Source organism: Lissotriton helveticus, chromosome 1_1, assembly GCF_964261635.1.
Source record: "Lissotriton helveticus chromosome 1_1, aLisHel1.1, whole genome shotgun sequence".
In the NCBI taxonomy this organism is placed as follows: Eukaryota; Metazoa; Chordata; class Amphibia; order Caudata; family Salamandridae; genus Lissotriton; species Lissotriton helveticus.
Window position 1 is genome coordinate 1,392,360,738 of NC_136057.1, and position 18,907 is coordinate 1,392,379,644.

Below are 18,907 nucleotides of genomic sequence, written 5' to 3' on the forward strand. Positions count from 1 at the left end.
TTTTTATATATATTTTGTGTTTGGGGTACACAGAAACGTGATACTGTAAATGTGATGTATATTTGTATATATGTATATGTGATATTTTGTAGATAGACTGTTGGTTGTTGTGCTTCCCTCGATGTTCGCTCATATGTGTGTTGATGAATTTTATATGTAATTCTTTCATGTTTAATTTCTGTTCCACAAGATAATTAATTGTTTCTTGTTTGAAAATTTAATTTGGATCAATCCCTCCGGTACCCTTTGTTGCTATTTTCTCATCTTAGGATGTCTCCTGCTCAGGTATGGGAGGGTTAAGTGGGCAGAACCCCTGACCATTTTTTTGCCAGTCTTTTATTTGTGGGGGGCATGTGGGCTCCCCCTTCCCTTGGGCGATTTTGGCCCCCAGGAACTAGATTCCTCAGGGCCAGTCATTTTTGGAACAGGGAAGGGGGTCCTGCGCCCCCTCCCAGGCCGATTTCAGCCCCAGGTCCAGCCTTTAAAAAAACATTTATTCATAGTGGGGAGGGGAGCCAGGTGGACCTCCCCTCCCTGGTCTGATTTCAGCCCCCAGGGACCCAACCCTCCAGGGCCCGGCCATGTACAGATGGGTGTTGCGCTGCACCCTCCCCGGGCCCAATTCAGCCCAGGGAACCCCATACCCCAGGTCCTGTCATCTTTCAGTGGGTGCCCCAAGGGCGTCCACTCTTCACTGGGACCACAGGAGGGGCCTGAAGTCCCCTGAGGTCCCTGCCGGCTCATTGCCTCCTGTGGGAGCCGGCATTGCTTTCAGACATGGAGAGCTGCTAGAAAAGCAGCTCCCTGTGTCTGAAAGCAAAATCTGCACTGCTTCCAGCATGCTCTCGCTTGCTGAAAGCTGAGCATTTGCTGTGGCTTGGCGGGCAGTAAAGCTTCTGCCAAGCAACAGGAAACCGCTAGGTCCTGGCCGTGGACACCCTAGGACACAAGAGCTGGCCCTGGGGGGTGGCAGTCCCCAGGACCATCTATTGCTACAAAGGGGTGCTACGCAGCCCCCCTCTTCTGTTCTTTTTGTGCCCCGGGAAGGTGTAGATCCTCAGGCCGAGAACGACCTGGGAGGGGGGCTGCGTGCCCCCCCTCCCATCTTTACAAAAATAACTTGGCCCTGGGGAGGCAGTGGTCCCCGGGAACCAGCAGGGTCCCTGAGGCCCCCCCACTACAAATTAATTATGGCCCTGGGGAGGTGGTGGTGGCATTATTAAGCTCCAGGAGGGGGGCGGGGGGCATGTGCCTCCCCTTGTCAAAACACCCCCCGGGCCCAGATTTTTAAAGAAGCACGGGAGCCCAGGATTGGCCTCAGTAGGAGTACTGGTATGGGTCTGAATAGGTTGGGGAGTGGTTGTGTGAGTGTCAGTGGGTGTACGAGAGGTTCTATGGGGGTATGAGTGGTTCTGTGGATGAAGTCATCAGTGATGTAATTTGAGATATCAGTGATGTCACTGACCAGGTCATGAATGATGTATTATGTGAGGTCATAAGCAGTGCATTGTGGGGGCGTAAGTTAAGGTTAGCTCAAGTAACTGCTGAATTTTACTGGTTTTGTACGAGTGAAATCGGAGCCCAACTATAACGTTCCTGTAACCTTTGGTTATTTTCAGAGAAAATATTAGATTATATATAAAAATTGCTTTGTCAATCGTTTACGGAAAAATCCCACCACTTGCATCGAAGCAGACACCAAGGCAGTTTTTATTGTTTCTTGATTTATTCGCCTTCTACCTTAATGCGTTTCAGCCGTCAATGCCTTAATCAAATGACATGCATACATGGCATCTCTCCTTTTACGTTCTGCTGGCATAAACATAGTGAACAGACTTTCGTCAATTCCAAAATCACAATTTAACTAACTTAATTCATTGCAATTAGCACTTTTACTTTTTTCAGTTATAGGTTTAAATTTGAATCAAATTTCTATACAGTTCTTTTTTTATACTCTGGCTTGAAAAGAACACAAAACATACATTAATGGCAAGTGCCAGATTTCATTAGGTCTTACATCCAACCAGATTTTTCTATCTTTTATATTATAATCTTTCTGACTGGCTAGTGCCTGATCATACTTAACATTACATTTTATTATTTAATACCTTCTTAATCACCATCATTATATGCTCTACCATGCTATTCTACTGCAATAATAGAGTTCATCATACATATGTCCTTTACTCTGCTGGTTTGATTTTTAGAAAGTCTCTTGGATTCATTTTTTAGAAAACTTTCAGAGGAATATATCGAGAGGACCTTTATTAAGAACTGGGGACTTGAACATTTTAGATGTTTTTGTTCGGATAAGTCACACAAACTAGAGTGCAATTCTTCATCAAAATGTAATCCCATTAGCGCTTTGCAGTCCAACTTGATGATAAACCTCATTTCTAACTGTTTTTTTGTGTGGTCACCTCCCCTCCTACTAGTAGGTACTGCATCAATTACTGAATATTTTACGTGTTTTGGATCCTTATTGTGGTGTATTGCACAATGCAGCTCTAGTGGATAAGTATGGTCATTGTTGGATATTAGTATTCTTTTATTTACTGGCAATATTGTACTGCCCGCGTATCTTAAGTTGCAAGTACACGTAAGAACGTATACTGCAAACTCTGTTTTGCAGTTTTAAGTTTCTTTGATTTTCTCGGTCTCATTACTAAACTGTGTCTTGTAACTAGTGATGCTCTCACCTATGATGCATGTTCTACATCTCGAGCATCGTCTAAAGCCTGGTTGCAGCCGCACCCAACTGCTTTCATGTTGCATTTCAGGGGTGCTTGCTACCACTGCATCCCTTAATGATGGTGCACGCCTGAATGTGATCATGGGGTGTTTCGAGACTACCTCCCCTATCACTGGATCTACTGTTATTGTTGGCAAGCTCTTCCTTAACAGTGCTTAAAGTGTTTTTTCCTGACTATTAAATGGAGTTAAAAATCTGATCTCTGCCTGTTTTTTCTTCTCCTTTTTTACTTCTTTCTTTTTAGCGAACAGGATAGAGTCTCTATTCAACTTATTCATGTATGTTCTAGTTGATTTTATTACTGACATGCTGTAGCCTCTGTTTGAATCTTTGGTCCATATCATCCTGACACTTTATTTAGATCTTCATTTGTACTGCAATTCCGCTTGGTGTGCAACATTTCATCAAAAGGAATACTCATTTTAGTGTGATTGAGGTGGAAACTGGAGGAATGAAGCGTCTTGTTACCAGCAGTACTTATTCTATACAATCTTGTTTCCAGTTCAACTTCCTGAATAAATATCTCTAAATCTAAAATTGTGAACGATGATGTGCTAATATTATCTGTGAAATTCAATTTCAAATCCTTTACATGCAAACTTTTGATGAACTATTTATCTGATGTTACTGATTCTCTCCATATACAAAACAAAATCGATAAATTTTGTCCAGACTACTACGTTTTTCCCATGTGTCTTCATGGTACCTGCGGAGCACTTGTCCCTCCCACCAGACCACATGCAAGCATGCGTAACTGGGGGCGAAACAGGTGCCCATCACAATCCCACACATTTGTTGGTACAGTTCACCCCCGAATAGGAAAAATGTCCCTCCAGACATCTTTTTACCATAGTCATTAACATTTCAGTGTGCTTGTATAAAGTAACTGGTCTTTCTTGGAGAAAATAGTGCATTGCTCTTAACCCATCAGAATGCAAAATGCTTGTATATAGCGATGCAATGTCCATTGAAATCAGCACATAGTCTCTTCCTACTAGAGTATCATATATTAATCTCAAAAAGTCCCCAGTGTCCTTCACGTATGAAGTTTTTCACATATTTTTGTAAAAAGAAGTCCACGTATTTAGATGTATTTTCCATTGCACTTCTCTTTGCTGAAATTATAAGGCTCCCAGGATGATGTGCAGGATGTGCATTCTTATGAATCTTTGGTATTAGATATAGTATGGGGGTCCTTAGGTTGTCATTTCTTAGAAATCTATACTCTTCATATGAGAGTAAACCCTCATTCATCCACTTTTCTAGTTCATTTTTGTACTGCATTTGAACATCATTTTGCCTCGTTGTTTAACACTTTCTGTAACAGTCCTTCTGATTTAGTTGTTTTTGTGCTTCCTGTACATACAGCTTCATTGGCCATAACACAATATTGCCTCCCTTATCAGAGTTATTTACCACTATCTGTTTATTCTTTCTCAATTTTGATACAAACTCTTCATATTTCCACATAGCAGCACTTTTTAATTCCTCTTCTTTCGAGGTTTTCTTCCAAAGCCAATTTCTTGATTCCATGAATCAACATATCATGGAAGGCAACAATACAGTCTCTAGTTATGGCCGGCACGGTTCTGAAAGTGGTTTGAATAGGGTCTCAGCTGCTACCCATACTTCCAGGTCATACTCATGTATGATTTCCTGGTCAGTTACTTGAATACTTTCTTGTGCACTTTCTCCTTCCAATTTGTTTCAGGGTTTTTAACAGAGACAAATCTGCAATGGTTATTGGCTCTTCTATTGTTTCAAGAACCTTTGGCTCATTCTCACCATTTGACTTGAAGCTTGAATTTGTTTTAAGCATATGTGCTTTTAATAGTTTCAATTTTCACACAAATTTGAAGATGTCAATCCTTGTTTGTACATAATTCATGGGACATCGAGGACAGTAGTACAGGCATAGCATTAGAATGTCCTTTTCTGCTTTTGTCAGTACCATATCTGTTAAATATATGATTAAACTCTACATGTCAATTTCCTTTACTTTGTTTTCAAAGATTTGACATTTCTGTTTACTTTTCCTGTCTTTTACGTTGCGTTTGTCGCCTTTCATTTCTTTTCTTAGGTTTGGAGGTCTCGAACTTCTGAGCTCTAAGGTTTGCCTGCGGTCTAACCATAAAAAATCCAATTCATCAGTGATTGAGGCTATTTTTGTTCCTGAGATTCCACTTGCCCCCTTTGGTTGATTCAGATCTTGATTATCAGTTTCAATTTCAGAGCTTAACTCTGTCTCGGTCTGTTGCATTCTTGTTGCCAGATATTCCCTTCACTTTGCCGCGGTTTCCTAAATCGCTCAAACCTCCTTGCAAAGGTGAAAATGTGGCCACATTCGTAATCTATCTTGTCCCTTGTAAATTTCTGCACCTTCCACTCCTCAATTAGTTCGAATATTCGTATCCTATCTTTATCAGCATAATTTATCAGGATCTGAACCAGCCTTGCCAATGCCTCTAAATTACTGGATGCCCACTCCATCTCAGGATCTGGATTTTCTAAGCTTGGTGAAACTAAAATCCTCAGGCCTCTTGGGATCCTTCCGACATCCAGACATTTTGATCATGATATCACTTCCCACCATTTAGTAAGCTCATTCCGCTGCAGTTTTTCTAGTAATTAAAATTTTTCATAAATGTCCGTCTCCTTTGTTCTCATTGTGTCTTTTAGTCCACGTATTTCTCAAGCTTTCCTCATTAAACATTTGTTCTGCTGCCTCTTCTCTTCCACGTATCATGCTGGGGGCCATATCTGGACCTGTCGTAGACGCATGGGGATGGCAACCACCCGGGGGAGGAGAGGGCCTTCTTCCAGTCATCATCCTCTAAGTAACCAAGGTCAGTTTCCCACTGTTGGTGAAGTTGGGCTAACAGATCAGGCTGATTGTTCAAAAGTTTACGGTAGGTGAGCGAGATCGCCTTACTTGTCAGGGGGTCAGTCAAAAGTCTGTCCTCCAGTGGGGAGGCCTCAGGCAGAGTCTCCCCCTTAGGAACCAGAGAGGTGATTACATGTCAGATCTGAAGGTAACAGTAAGTTTCTGACTCGGCTAGTTGATATTCTTTTTGAGTAGCTGTGAACTGAAGTAAATCTTTTTGTTTAAAAATGCAGTCAACATCCAGCAAGTTAAGTTCCCAGGATCAGGGCGTCCTCAGAAGTAGAGTCCAGCAGGCAGTAACATGAACAGCCTCTTTGATGCCATGCTCTTCCTGCCCATAAAATCACATACTGCATACTGGCACAGTTCATATTAGACACTGTCAAGAATCTACACCAACCAGAGAATTTGGCACTGGAACCAACTAATTAGTTTGGGCCTAAGATGATACATCCTCAACTAAAACATTTTGTTGTATGTGTCTTTTGAACACTTATGCCTTATTCTTGAGTAGCTCTCTGCTTCATTCCAAGGAGATCAAGAGATCACCCAGACAGCTTCATGTTGACAGAGGAACCAACTCAAAAGAAGAGTTTTCTCCAGTTCTCTCACACATGGTTCAACTCCTCTGTTTAATAGCCAGCTTGCTCGTCAAACGTTGTTTTCGGGTTCAGGAGTCTGAATGTTAATCCGCTCCTCCGTCCATTATGAGGATTGTCAAAAATATTTCGCCCGCATCCTTTAACACCAAACAGTACATCTATGACAGAAAACAATGTTGCCCCACAAAACTCAGATGTCAAAACGCCCATTGGTGCTGATCATAGTGGAACCCTTAATGTACAAAGCTTTAACAGCGACTTTTTCTGTGTCAAGTTAAACTGCTGCTTTTATTTTCCACAGCAAGATTTGCCTCCCCCTCCCCACACAAAAAAAATCAATGTAGAAATAGAAATACCCTTGTTAACACTATGTAGTCAAAGGATCTTCAGGCATTATCTATTTAAGCACGACTAGCTGTTTTCTTTAGTGTGCGTTCACTATGAATTTGAAAAAAAACTACATTGAGAGGAAAATGGGATAGATGGCAGGAACTTGGCTTTTTTGGCAAACAAAAAGATATTATTTGGGGGTAGTTAACAGTAAAATTATCTGAAATACAAAAAGACAGTCATAATCCCTTAAAAAAGAGCACATTCACTGATGTACAGTCTACATGGCCAGAAGAAATCCAGAAATGCCTTCAAAATACATATTATGCAACAAATTAAAAAAAACTACGGTGCTCGAAAGAAGATATAATAAAAAGTAAAGTTGTTTTAAAAACTATCAAGCTTAGAAAATGATTGCCTTCTGAGCAAAGAATTTTGGTAACGCTCTTCCCTTACTATACCCAAGCACAGGACTGGCTTGAATGACAATTTTCTAGTCGCCTCAGGTTAGTAATGAGTAGCTCATCCAATGGGATGGTTCTTTATATTCTGGTACTTCGGCTTGGTCCAAATAATGGATTCTGACATGGAACATGTTAAATCCTTAAACCGAGCTGAGGTATTGCATATATCAACAAATGGAAATCAAATACATAGGATGAAGCTTTAAACCCCTGGGTGGCAGACTTTGAAATTAATTGGAACTCGCACTAAGATGCAAACCAAAGTACCAGGAGTTCAGGAAAAGTACCCACTCCATACCGCAGGAATCAGACCCTGGAAAACACAAGATTTTTCTACTCCTCACTCACTACAGCTCGACTTTTCTGAAAGGAAGTATCAACTCTTTTTTGCATGAGCTAACATTTTTTCAGCCGGTCCTCAACCGTCTAAACGGTTAACTTTATTGAAAAGAGAGGTACAAGCCCCCCCTCCCTCCCTCCCCCACCTCAAATACTCTTAAGTGTTGGCAATGAAAACTGTCCAATGCCATGACAAATACCTAAATTCATAGTAAGAGGCTTAGGGTGGAAAACATGCACATAAAGTGGTTTAAACTCTTAAAACAAGACCGCCCTAACAGGTGGTTTACCAGAGACCACATGACTAAGCTACACGATCAAACAGTTTAGATATATTCCGAACGACCAAGGTCTAGATTCCTTATTTGTAATCTTCACCTTCATCACATTGCTTTCTTAGCAGATGTCACTAACAGAAACTCGATAGGCTGATGGTTGGAAACAGAATGAATACAGCGATTACGTCTGGTGCAGCAGTTCTAATACGGACATTACTTTCAGAAGCAGTTTTCCACAACAGTTTTGACTCAAGCAGGTCACCTGACTAAGGAATGGGACGAGGATGAAGTGCAGGCGTTGCTGTACAAAATATTAAAGCAGAGAACGATGCTGTATGAGAATAAAACACCACATTAGGCAGCACAACTATATGTACCTTGATAGCGCTTGATCACATGGCCAGGTTTTGGAAGACTCCTACGTTTGACACATTTCTCTGTTCCTACGGTACTCTTCACCGCCTGCTCAGTTTTGCTCTTCACCGCCTGCTCAGTTTTGCTCTTCACCGCCTGCTCAGTTTTGCTCTTCACCGCCTGCTCAGTTTTGCTCTTCACCTTCACCTCTTGCTTCTGAACCTGTGCCTCTTTACACCTAGAGCAACACACAATTAATGTCACTATATATGTTTACTCAACAACTTTTAGTATCATGGAGAGAAAATTGCATAGTACCTCTCACCATAAGTTTACAACTGGTAATCGAAGTAGCAAGGGCCTAACGTAAAAAGAACAGCACACATCCCACATCCCACACAATCACAGCTCTCAAAATATAAAACAAAAGTAATCGCTCACAATAACACTTCTAGTATATATACCTATCCCAGTCAGTCTCTAAGACAATGAAAAATCCAAGGTCACTCATCACAACCTACTGGATCATTACTTAAAGGTTAATTTTTCAAAGTCTTATATAATGGTCTGTGGCCCAAAACACGCAAAATCTAGGAGTTTTAATGTTAGAGGCAAACCAGTCGAAAGGGTGGAAAACTTTACATATCTAGGAAATACGTTCAGCAGGGATCTTAAATGGGACTTTTTAATTACAATGAGGGCCCAACAAACCAATAGAGTAGCCGAGGGGATTTTTAGGTTTGCTTGTAAGCTAGGTCATAGGCCTGTGACACAGCTTGTCACTCTATATAATGCAAAATGTGCATCGGCGGCATCATACGGGGCAGGGGATTGGGGTCATCAGAAAAGCCGCTTGTTACAAGTGGTAGAAAATACATTCATAAAACGCTTACTGATGATCCCAACCAGTACGGCCACCTCTTTCTCTCATCGAGAGATAGGGTTGGATTATCTGGAGGATCGTATAAACTCTGCCCCTTTGATTTTATGGTCTAAAATTTGGTTGAAAGAAGAACTACAATTTACTAGGGAAATAATGGAAGACTGCATTAACCTTGATTAGGTGATAACTATTCCCTGGTTTCGGTATGTTAAGGAAAGATTATATGACATTGGGCTGGGTGAGTTTTATGAAAGTCTGACAAAGATCCCCATAAATGCCAAAGGGACTGGGCACATATGAAACATTTTCAGCAAGAGGCGTCTGGCCCAAAATGTGCCTTTTTGCCTACCCAGCAGTACTATCTAGCCTTTTCAACAAATTGTCAGATGCGTTTTTATTTAACCAGATTTCACCTTGGTACCTTGCACTTTTTGCTTGCTTTTCCAAGACAAACTGGGTGGGCGGAAACCCTTAGTTTCTGTCCCTGTGATAACAGTACTCCCCAGAGCACTATGCACCTTACACTCTTTTGAACACTCTATGATGATACGAGAAGGAGAGTTTTGAGACCAATACTAAAAAATATCTCTCCATGTACGTACCTAGATGGATAAGAGTGTTTGCAACTTTTGTAAAATTCTACCGTTTGTTCTGCAATTATGAGTTTAAAGTCGCACTTGGTATTAGGAGATAATATGGAATGTAGTAATTGAATCGGGCAGGTAAATGAAATGATTTTAGTCTACGGAAATTGTAAAGTTTTTTTAGCATAATTAGTGTTTTAAATTCCCAGGCGAAATTGTTCTTTTTTCTTGGCTTTAAAGATAAATATGGTCTTCTCACCAAAATGCACTTAGCACTTTATGTATAATGATAACCTAGCTTGCAATTTGACCTTAAATGATTTTTTATTATTTTCGCTGTGATAAATTATTTATATCTCATTGTGATTTATGATAAATGTTTTAATGTTTTTATATTGGATGTATTTTAGAATGCTTTTATGGTTGTATACTAACCGAATAAAGCTTGTTTTGAATTTGAATTGAATACTGGATCATTAAAGAAACTCTACAATCACCATTTTTTACAAATACGTTAATTCTGACACAATCCCTGGTAACAGCTAGCTATCAAAGCACGTTGCTAACAAAAACATACCTGTTGCTATACAATCACAAGACACAGGATCTCCACGGTAAAACTGAACCTTTACTCTCTAATGGCGAGCAGCCACTAGATAACCTCCACATCCGAGTGACCAGTGATCTATTCTGTTGTTCCAAGAATGGGTACAAATCACATTTTAGCTCTAGGGTGTGTGGCTTACAAGATGAGGTGCAGCCAATCTGCAGAGACATGGTACTGCCCTTGATTTGACATCCAACACAGAAGAAAAACGCTTTCTACACTTTACATACATTCAAAAGAACATTTACCTCTTGAATTTTATTGTTCACTATCACCGACTACCACAAAGTAGGAGAAAATTACTGACTGCTGCAACACTTATTCAAACTCCAGGATTACAAGAGCCTGTGTGGAGCAGCTAAACGATCAACAAACCACGAATCCAACTCCGTAAACAGTAATTTGTGTATCCATACAGTCAATATTTTCATGATTGCAGCTGTGGAGGTCGTACATAAGGATAAGTTACTTACCTGTAATCTTAGTTCTCTTCCAGGGGTATACTCATCAAACTCATAAGCAGTGAATTATCCCCGCCCATGTGCGGGACCCCAGAGCTTATAACTATATATAACTATATATATATATATATATATAACTATATATATATATATATTAAATATAATAAATAACTATGCAGTCCTATAAATCCCAACTAAAAACATGGGCAAACAGCCAGAAAATAACTTCGCCATACTTGTATAGTAACACGCTAAATAAGAAAACTTGTGGGGGAGGAGCCAAGATGGCAATCGGAACAGTCGCATAACCGCCTCGCTCCGTGATCTCTTCCTCCCCGCCACCTATCCTGTATTTCATCCTGTTCGGGGTGTTCCGAATTCGGTTACTGAGGAAGAGCCTTCACTTACCATCCTTTTCTGGGGCTCTGGCGTGCAGTGATTTCGGCGTTCTGCCCTGGTCACCTTGCTGGCCTTCCCGGCCCTGACTTACTATGAATGTGTTCTGCAAGTCTAGTCCCGACCGCCCACAAACTGGATGTCCATAATCTGAATGTAGATGTGAGCGTATTTAAGTTTACACCTAAACCCTCGCAAAAATGTACATACACCTAACCACTGTTTTTAATGTTTATTTCACAGAAATCTTACCTGTTTGTGGTTCCCCTTCCGCCCTTCCACTGTGCCCTGATGAAGGTGTAGTCCCGGACGGGACCATACACCGAAACGCGCGTAGGCGCTCTTTCCTATTTAGGAACCTTCAGAACCTACCTGGACCTCGAACCATCGGTCCCCATGTTATCTACAACCATCATCGCTTGGTGTTGTTTGACCTGAGAATGAATGCTGTATGAATGTTGATGATACGCTAGAGCGGAATTTGAACCACTATTTATTTATTTTTATTATTGTGTTTATTTATTACGGTGTAGGCTAATCCACGAAACATATTTATGTATTAGCAATAAAAGCAGTCCCTTAAATAAATTCATTCCTGAAAAATAAATTTTGATACTAAACGAATAAACCTGTCTGTATGGTGTAATTTGCTTGGGCTTAGGTGTCTTTGTATTAATACATTTGGACCTCTCCTAGGCCTTTCTGTTCAAATCCTTAGGGCAGGTACCCGTTCTGCTTTTGATGCTTCCCGGCCCTGACGCCGGGGCCTCGAGTGCTGTGCCTGCCCGGAGATGTTCGGAGTGCCGGCGGTCCGGAGCCGGTGGAGAGACTCGATGGTGGGAGCCTGAGAGCCGCGGGCCGGAACCCCCGGGGCGGACCCGCCCCCGCTGGTGGGCCACCCCGTGTGTCCGTTTGCCTGCCGGCCCGAAGAAGAGAAGCCGCGTTGTCCAGCACCCCTCAAGTGAGAAGCCCACTCCTGTTGCTTGTCCCGCCCGGGGTCCGGTGCTGGGCTCCCCCTGAGTGTTGTGGGGAGCACGCCCGTTCTTCTGGTGACTCTCCTTTCTCCGCCGAGCGCCATCCGCTGCAGATTGGCTGTGTGCCCTGGGGCCGCCGGTGCTCCTGGTGGACTTGGAGGCGCCTGCGACGGTGGCGGCGGGCGCTGTGCTTAAGATGGCGGATGGCCCCTCGGAGTGTCTTTCTCCTGGAGACAGGGAAGTAGCCGTATTTGCTTTCTCCAGCCCTCGTTTGCTTCGAGCGGCCCCTACTCGGAGTGCTGTCTGGTTTGCCCTGGCTGCTCTGCGGATCGACCTGTCCTTGAAATGCCGAGACTTGGAGTTGCGGATCGCCGCCATGGTTGCTCCGCCATTTTGTGACGAGGTGTCGTCTCCCCGAATTGTAATGGTTGAAACTTCTCCGGCGGCTGTGCTGGGATCTCCGGCTGGGTGTTCGATCCTATGGGATCAAGTAGACCCGGTGCCGATGCTGCAGTGTTTCCTACATCCTGATTTCTTTGCTTCGTGCTGGACAGCCCAGATATTGTGCTTGGCCGCGTGGATCTTTGAGGAACTTTTGCATTCTGACTGCTGCAGAGTTCTCCTGGTTACTTCTTGTTGGCCGGGACGGTGTTTTGCGGAGATCCCACCGGCTTTCCCTGACTGGTATGGACCCATTGTGTTCTGCTGTTTTTTGGCTGTGGCGGGGTCTGGAAGCTCGACTCATCATAAAAGTGGACAGGGGTGATCGTGCCCGGGTGCCTGTGGGACCCCTTTTTAAATGGCATCTCCGGGCCGCGTTATTTTGGATGGTTCCTGTTTTCATCCTTGTGTAGGCTTTTCTCAAATCTCCTTTTCGACCTCGATTAGTGATTTATTGTTGCGGAGGGGGTAGTATTCTATGTCTCGATCGCTGGCTCCTCTCCTCTCCCTTCCTTCTTCCTCTCCTTTTTCTTTCTCCCCTCTCTTTCGTTATTATTCCCTCTCTCTTTCTTCTATATTTCGGGTGACTCTGGGCGACAGGCACGCTGTTTAGTGGGGTAGGCCGTAGCCATTACAGTGATGTAGGGTGGGGGGGGTGTTTGTTATTTTAGTTTGTTTTATTCTATGGTCCCTTTTTGCCTTTTTCCAGGGGGTGGGCTATGTCCCTTTGTGTTTACTCCTTTGTTTCGTAAGTGTCTGCACTTTCTCCTTTTTCGGGGCGGGTGGGCTGTACATGTGGCGTCCACTTTATTTGTTTGCTGGAATTTGTCCTTTATTTTGAACCTTGTATGGGCGTGAGAGATCTTTGGGCTTTGCCCTACTGTGGTCATCTGATTGCGTGGGGGGCTGTTTCCCTCCCGCCCCCCCCCCTCTTTTTCTGTATATGTTGCATGACGCCCTGGTAGATATGGTTGCTGCCTCCTTTATATAACGTAAAATGAAACCTTTCTTATCCTGGCGCTGGCTGTATAACGACTTTCTTTACGTCCATCCTGTATTCATTCTATCGTACACATTGCTTTGCCTTTTTTGACTCTCCTGATTTTGCGGCCGGCCCCTGTGGTTGTAGGCCTGCGCTTGTAATTATCCGTGTCTTTCAATAAAGGTTTTTTTATAAAAAAAGAAAAAAAAAGAAAAAAAAAGAAAACTTGTTATAGAGACCATACACCCACATGGCTTTATACAAGAATTTCTTTATTTTCCAGAACAAGGAAAAAAACACAAGTTTTTGAAGGCAGTTTGGCCCATAGACTGAATAGGAATTACTGTCCTGGGACAGAAAAGCAAACTGGCACCTCGCCTTTAAGACTTCCAAGAATCTAGGTACTTTGCCTTTAAGAACCTCAGAGAGCCCTATGCTCCCAACATGCACCACAGGTGGCAGTTAGGTCAGTTCTTTTTGTAAAGGCGAGTAACATATCTCTAAAAACCAGTACTAAACATTGCTAGACCGGGGAAGAGGGCGGGGTGCTTATGACTAAGATGAGTATACCCCTGGAAGAGAACTAGGATTACAGGTAAGTAACTTATCCTTCTCTTCCAGGGGATACTCATCAATAGTCATAAGCAGTGAATAGAATAGCAAGCCCTTTCCCCACACTTCGCGGACTAGCAATATAGCACTACAGATAAAAAAAACAATCTTAAAGTAATAGGTACCAATAATTAACCAAACAGATTCCTCAGAGATGCTTGACCTACTTGCGCATCTTCATGAGTATCTGAATCTAAGCAGTAATGACGAGAAAAAGTATGAACAGACCGCCATGTAGCTGCTTTGCAAATTTCTGCTATGGGCACATTTCTGAGGAGAGCCGTAGTTGAGGCCTTTCCCCTGGTTGAATGAGTCCTCGGCCTTCCTTGTAGAACTTTATTAGCTAATTGATAAGTCAAGGAAATACAAGAAACTATCCACCTTGAGATGGACCTCTTAGAAGCTGCCAAGCCCGTATTAATAGGACCATAATTCACAAATAATCTGTCCGTCTTTCTAATACTTTTAGTTTTATCTAGGTAGAACTTCAACACCCTCTTAAGTTCTAAAGAATGTAAGGCCCTCTCAGGGGGCGTAGAGGGATTGGGAAAGAAAGTATGTAATGTGATTCCCTGATTGATGTGGAACTCTGACACCACCTTTGGCAAAAAACTAGAGTGAGTTCTAAGAACCACCCTATTCGCATGAAATACTGTGTAGGGTTCCTTACAGCACAGAGCTTGCAATTCCCTTACTCTGTGAACAGAAGTGATTGCGACCAAGAAAGCCACTTTCCAAGATAAGTGTTGCAAAGAAGACCTATGTATTGTCTCAAAAGGTGTTCCCATCAGTTTGGTCAAGACCACATTGAGCTCCCACGGAGGAGAAGGCGCTCGCACTGGTGGATACACCTTTTTAGACCTTCTAAAAAATCCTGGACCACTGGCATCTGGAAGAAAGAGCCCTGTGTAGGAGACTTTCTGTACGCTGTGATAGCTGCTAAGTGTACCTTGATGGAGGAGAATTGCAGCCCCGACTTAGCCAGATATAACAAATATGGCAGAATGACTTGCTCCTGACCAGAGACTGGGTCATGTCCGTTATTCACACACCAGATGTAGAAACGCTTCCATTTGAAAGCGTAGGAAGCTCTAATAGAAGGTCTTTTAGCCTCCTTGAGGATGCTCATACAGTCATCTGGTAAGTCTAAATGCCCATACTGCAAGACCTTAGGAGCCATGCGGTCAGCCGCAGCGAGGGAAGGCAGGGATGGAACACCTTCCCTCGACTCTTGGACAGCAAATCCGGATGGCAAGGCAACCTCTGAGGTGGAACTTCGGAGAGCTGCAGAAGGTCCGGGTACCACCACTGGCGCAGCCACTCCGGAGCCATCAGTATCATCCTGGATGTGGTCCTGTAGAATTTGGTGATCACCACTGGAATGAGAGGCAGTGGGGGAAAGGCATACAGTAAGTCAGCAGCGCATTGCCGCTCAAACCTGGTTGGGGAAACCTGGATGCGTAGACGGGGCATTTGGCGTTTGTTGCGTCTGCGAACAAGTCTGTCTGGAAAACCCCAGCGTTGAAAAATGTCGAGAGCCACTTAGTTGTTGAGCACCCAGTCGTGCGCTTCTACGAACTCTCTGCTGAGGAAGTCCACCTGAACATTTAAAGCACCTGGGACGTGAACTGCCTTGATGGTCAGATGTCTCGCCAGTAACCACTTCCAAATTGCTTGCGCCTCCTGGGACAGAACTCTGGAGCCTCCCTGCTTGTTCAGGTAAAACATTGTTGTGGTGTTGTCCGTCTGAACCAAGAGGGAGCTGGATCTCAGAGATGGGAAGAAGGGTTTGAGAGCCAGCTGGACTGCTCTCAGTTCCAGGAAGTTGATAAGATAACCCTTCTCAGTGTCCGACCACCGGCCCTGTACTTGGAGGTGATCCATATGGGCACCCCAGCCCTGCAGTGAAGTGTCTGTCACGATAGTTTGTGTTGGAGTCTTGGTGAAAAGGGACCCCCTTGCAGAAGATTCGCTCTCCTTGTCCACCACCTGATAGAGTCCTCGACCGACTGTGGAAGTGCAATCCGATCTTCCCACTTCCCTGAGCCTGCGCCCACTGGTCCTCCAGAGCCTGCTGAAGAGGACTCATGTGCAATATCGCATTGGGGACAATGAAGATGCACGAGGCCATGGATCCTAGGAGAGAGGACACTTGTCTGACCGTAGGGAGAAGAGTCCGAAGAAGGTCCTGAGACTTCTTCCTGATAGATATGAATCTCTCCTCCGAAGGACACACGTTTCCTTCCAGTGTGTCCAGGGACGATCCCAGATAATGAATGTTCTGAGTGGGGTTGAGAACTGATTTCTTGTAATTGTCTCGAAGACCCAGGCTGTTTAAAATGTGAAGAGTGACAGACAGATGCGACTGAAGAAGAGATGGAGTATAACTCTTCAGAAGCCAGTCGTCGAGGTATGGGTAAATGAAAATTCCTGGTTTGCGCAGACAAGCTGCCACCACTGCCATGCAGTTTGAAAATGTTCTTGGTGCTGATTTGAGTCCAAATGGCAGAACTCGAAACTGATAATGATGCCGAGCCACTTGAAAACTGAGAAACTTTCGAAGCTTCCCGGACACTGGAATGTGGAAGTAAGCGTCCTGTAAATCTATGGAGCACATCCAGTCTCCTTGATGTAAATGTGGAAAGATCTGGTGTAGAGCCAGCATCCGGAACTTTTCCTTTCTTATGTATCTGTTTAAGATGCGAAGATCCAGGATAGGCCCGTACTCCACAGAGGGACCCTTTTTCTCGACCAGGAAGTAACAAGTGTATATGCCCTGGCGCTTCTGTTGGACTGGGACACTTTCTATGGCTTCTTTTTCTAGAAGACTGCATACCTCCTTTAAAAGTATGGGATGACAGATCCGACAGCCCTCGGAGGGATGGAAGGAGCAGGAGTCTTGAAACATAGCAGATATCCATTTTCTACAATATTTAGCACCCACTTGTCGTTTGTTAGCTTGCGCCACTCCTCCAGAAATCCAACGAGTGGTCAACACGTTTAGAGGAAGTAACTGCTCATTGTTTGGCTGGTTGCTTTGAGGTAGAGGCCTGTTGTCTATTATTGCCTCTTCCTCTCCCTGGGCGTCTCTGCTGAAAATGAGACCTTTGCTGCTGCTGCTGCTGCTGCTGCCCTTGCGACGACCACTGGTTCGATTGACCTTTCTGTTGGAATTGACGCTTATCATTGGGACGAAAACGTTTGCGAAATTCTCTTTTTTTCGAGACCCACCGCCTTAACTGTGTCCAATTCCGCCTTCATTTTCATCATCTCCTCATCCGCATGAGGACCGAAGAGTGAAGAACCATTAAACGGCAAGTTGGTGATTTTTCTCTGCACTTTTGGTTTAAGGCCTGTTAGCCGTAGCCATGCAGCTCGTCTTGAACAGACACCATAAGCGTATCCGTGAGCAGCCAAATCAGCCCCATCCGCTGAAGCGCTGATCATCTGGTTAGCGACAAGACCTCCTTCCTGCAAGATTTCTCGAAAGTCTTGCTGATCTTCTTTTGGAAGTTTGTCAAGAAATCAACCCAGGGAATCCCACAACGACCTGTCGTATCTTCCCAAAAGAGCCGACACACTGGATACCTTCATAAAGGAGGCTGATGTGTTGCAGATTTTTCTGCCCATGGAATCCATAACTTTACTGTCCTTTACAGGAGGAGCGGAGGATGAAGACATCGATGACTGCGTTTTCCTCGCCGCTGCCACAATGATGGAATCCGGGGGAGGATCTGAATGAAGGAATAATGGGTCCTGTTCAGGAGCCTTATACTTTTTAGCTATACGCGAAGGCACAGACCCCACTTTTGCAGGAGTAAGAAAAGCCTGAGTGGCAAGATCAATGCTGCCAGGAACAAGTGGAAGCAAAGGCCTTGCTGAGGAACGGTGATGTAGGGTCTCAAAGATCACTGTGGTGGATACCTTAGGCACCGACATTTCTATATTTAATTTCTTCGCTCCTCGACATAACACCTCATTAAAAGTAGTGAGATCATCCACAGGTGAAACCCGCGATGGAGGTGTAGAAGTACAAGTAGGAGAGTAATCTCTCCTAGAGGACTTGGTAGATGAAGTAGACCAAGTGCGAGGTCTTCGGGGACTCCTCGTTGAAGAAGAATGCAAGGATCTAGATCTGTCCCTTGAATGCCTCTGACGGGATCGTGGAGAGCGTGATCTTGGAGGAGTTCTTATTCTTGAAGAAACCACAGTGGGTGTCCTCAATCTTCGTGGAGATCTCCTAGGTGCTCGTACTGGAGACTTTGAAAAGCGAGAAGGAGAGTAGGTACGGGAATAGTCCGTCCCAATACTGCTGATGGACTTGGCCTTCTTCCGCCGAGGTTCTTCACCAACTTCCGGAGAGCCTTCCGGTGAAATCTGCACAATATTAAGTCCAGGTGAAGAAGATCTGGAGGGAGAACGAGATGCATCGGCTACCTCCTCCGAGGCCCCAGCGTGTTCTTTGCCCCTCGACGTCGATGTCCTTGACGTTGACAATTGTACCTCCCTCGACGTCGACCCACGATGATGCCCTGAAGGAATCAAGGGCTGAGCAGGTTTCAACGCCTTCGCAGGAGACCTCGACCTCAATCTGGCATGACGTTGGGGAGATCTTGACCTCGACTGCCGTCGACGTCATGGAGACTTCGAACGCCGTCGACGCCGTGGTGATCTCGACGTTGAGTGGTGTCTTGCTCTCAACGTCGACCGGTCTTCGTGTCTCTTCGACGTCGGCAAGCTTCTCGACATCGACCTACGATGAGGTGACGGAGAGTGTCTCGATGTCGATGGGGCTCTAGACGACGATACAGGTTTCAACGTCGATAGACCCACATCTTGGCCATACCTCGTTTCCGAAGCAGGACGCTTCGACGTTGACACCTTTCTCGACAACGGAGACTTATGCCTTCTCGACGTCGGAGAGTGTTCAGGCCTTTTCTTCGACAGTGGCTGCGACACCGACG

The 18,907-nt window shown here is 44.2% G+C and overlaps 1 protein-coding gene across 2 annotated transcripts in view; it reads right to left on the reverse strand.

Annotated features, from left to right (window-relative positions):
- The window catches only part of LOC144773104 (E3 ubiquitin-protein ligase TRIM39-like), a 523,054-nt gene that overhangs the window by 68,726 nt on the left and 435,421 nt on the right, over positions 1–18,907 (reverse strand). For both annotated transcript variants that reach the window (XM_078657969.1, XM_078657960.1), the window contains one exon: positions 8,027–8,241. In XM_078657969.1, the coding sequence (XP_078514095.1) occupies positions 8,027–8,241 (215 nt within the window). The remainder of the gene's footprint in view (positions 1–8,026; positions 8,242–18,907) is intronic.